The sequence below is a fragment of the Apteryx rowi genome, unplaced genomic scaffold (genome assembly GCF_003343035.1).
Source record: "Apteryx rowi isolate R43461 unplaced genomic scaffold, aptRow1 scaffold_2287, whole genome shotgun sequence".
Taxonomy (NCBI): domain Eukaryota; kingdom Metazoa; phylum Chordata; class Aves; order Apterygiformes; family Apterygidae; genus Apteryx; species Apteryx rowi.
In genome coordinates this window covers 5040-6617 of record NW_020448627.1, presented here as the reverse complement: position 1 = coordinate 6617, position 1578 = coordinate 5040, and the positions used below count along the sequence as shown (strand labels likewise).

Below are 1578 nucleotides of genomic sequence, written 5' to 3'. Positions count from 1 at the left end.
CCACCCTGGGACTCACCCTGAGAGGTGCCACCACCCCAAGGTGACCCCCGCCGTGCCCCCCTCCCCCCATCCCCCGCAGCCGGCAACATGGACGCCCGCTTCACGCGGGGCAAGTCGCCCATCCTGGAGCGCCCGTTGAGCCGCCCCCGCACCGAGGTGAGCTTGGGCGCCTTCGCCTTGCTCTTCTCCGAGCTGGTGCAGTACTGCCAGAACCGCGTCTACTCGGTGGCCGAGCTGCAGGCCAAGCTGGCCCGCCTGGGCCACCAGGTGGGCCTGCGCGTCCTCGACGTCCTGGTGAGCCGCGAGAAGGGCGCCCGCCGCGAGACCAAGCTCCTCAACGTCCTCCTCTTCGTCAAGGGGCCCGTGTGGAAGGCCCTCTTCGGCAAGGAGGCCGACAAGCTCGAGCAGGCCAACGACGACGACAAGACCTACTACGTCATCGAGAAGGAGCCCTTGGTCAACGCCTTCATCTCGGTGCCGCGCGACAACAGCAGCCTCAACTGCGCCGCCTTCACCGCCGGCCTCGTCGAGGCCGTCCTGGGCGCCAGTGGCTTCCCGGCCAAGGTCACCGCTCACTGGCACAAGGGCACCACCCTCATGATCAAGTTCGACGAGGCCGTCGTCGCCCGCGACAAGAGCCTCGAGGGCCGCTGAGGTGGCCCCCGGTGACGGGGGGACGGCTTTCGGCCTTCCCCCTTGGGCTTCCCCGTGGCCCTCGGCCTCCCTCGGGGACGCCGGGGGTGGTTGGTGTCGCCGCGTGATGGCTCTTGTTCCTCCTGGTGGTCCTCGTCCTCGTTCTTGTACCTCCTGGTGGCCCAAATCCGTGTTCTTGTCCCTCCTGGTGGCCCTCTACCTCCCTCGGGGACGCTGGGGGTGGTTGCTGTCCCTGCGTGATGGTCCTTGTCCCTCCTGGTGGCCCTCATCCTCGTTCTTGTCCCTCCTGGTGGCCCTCTACCTCCCTCGGGGACGCTGGGGGTGGTTGCTCTCACCGCGTGATGGCCCTTGGGCCTCCTGGTGGCCCTCTACTTCCCTCGGGGACGCTGGAGGTGGTTCCTGTCCCCACATGATGGCTCTTGTTCCTCCTGGTGGCCCTCTACCTCCCTCGGAGATGCTGGGGGTGGTTGCTGTCCCCGCGTGATGGCTCTTGTTCATCCTGGTGGACCTCATCCTCATTCTTGTCCCTCCTGGTGGCCCTCTACTTCCCTCGGGGACGCTGGAGGTGGTTCCTGTCCCCACATGATGGCTCTTGTTCCTCCTGGTGGCCCTCATCCTCGTTCTTGTCCCTCCTGGTGGCCCTCTACCTCCCTCGGGGATGCTGGGGGTGGTTGCTCTCACTGCGTGATGGCCCTTGGGCCTCCTGGTGGCCCTCTACCTCCCTGGGGGATGCTGGGGGTGGTTCCTGTCCCCGCGTGATGGTCCTTGTCCCTCTTGGTGGCCCTCTACCTCCCTTGGAGATGCTGTGGGTAGTTCCTGTCCCCACATGATGGCCCTTGGCCCTCCTGGTGGCCCTTGGCCTCCCTCGGGGACACTGGAGGTGGTTCCTGTCCCCGCGTGATGGCCCTTGTCCCTCCTGGTGGC

The 1578-nt window shown here is 66.9% G+C and overlaps 1 protein-coding gene across 1 annotated transcript; it reads left to right on the top strand.

The window, feature by feature from the left end:
• Positions 1–81: 81 nt before the first annotated feature.
• TRAPPC5 (trafficking protein particle complex 5) lies at positions 82–1364 on the top strand. The gene has a single exon (XM_026065518.1). It carries the CDS (start codon positions 88–90, stop codon positions 652–654), a length of 567 nt encoding a protein of 188 aa, XP_025921303.1. The 5' UTR covers positions 82–87; the 3' UTR covers positions 655–1364.
• Positions 1365–1578: the final 214 nt, after the last annotated feature.

Bases quoted from the DNA above. Each gene is read 5' to 3' on its own strand.
- TRAPPC5 (XM_026065518.1), top strand. From the start codon at position 88: ATGGACGCCCGCTTCACGCGGGGCAAGTCGCCCATCCTGGAGCGCCCG.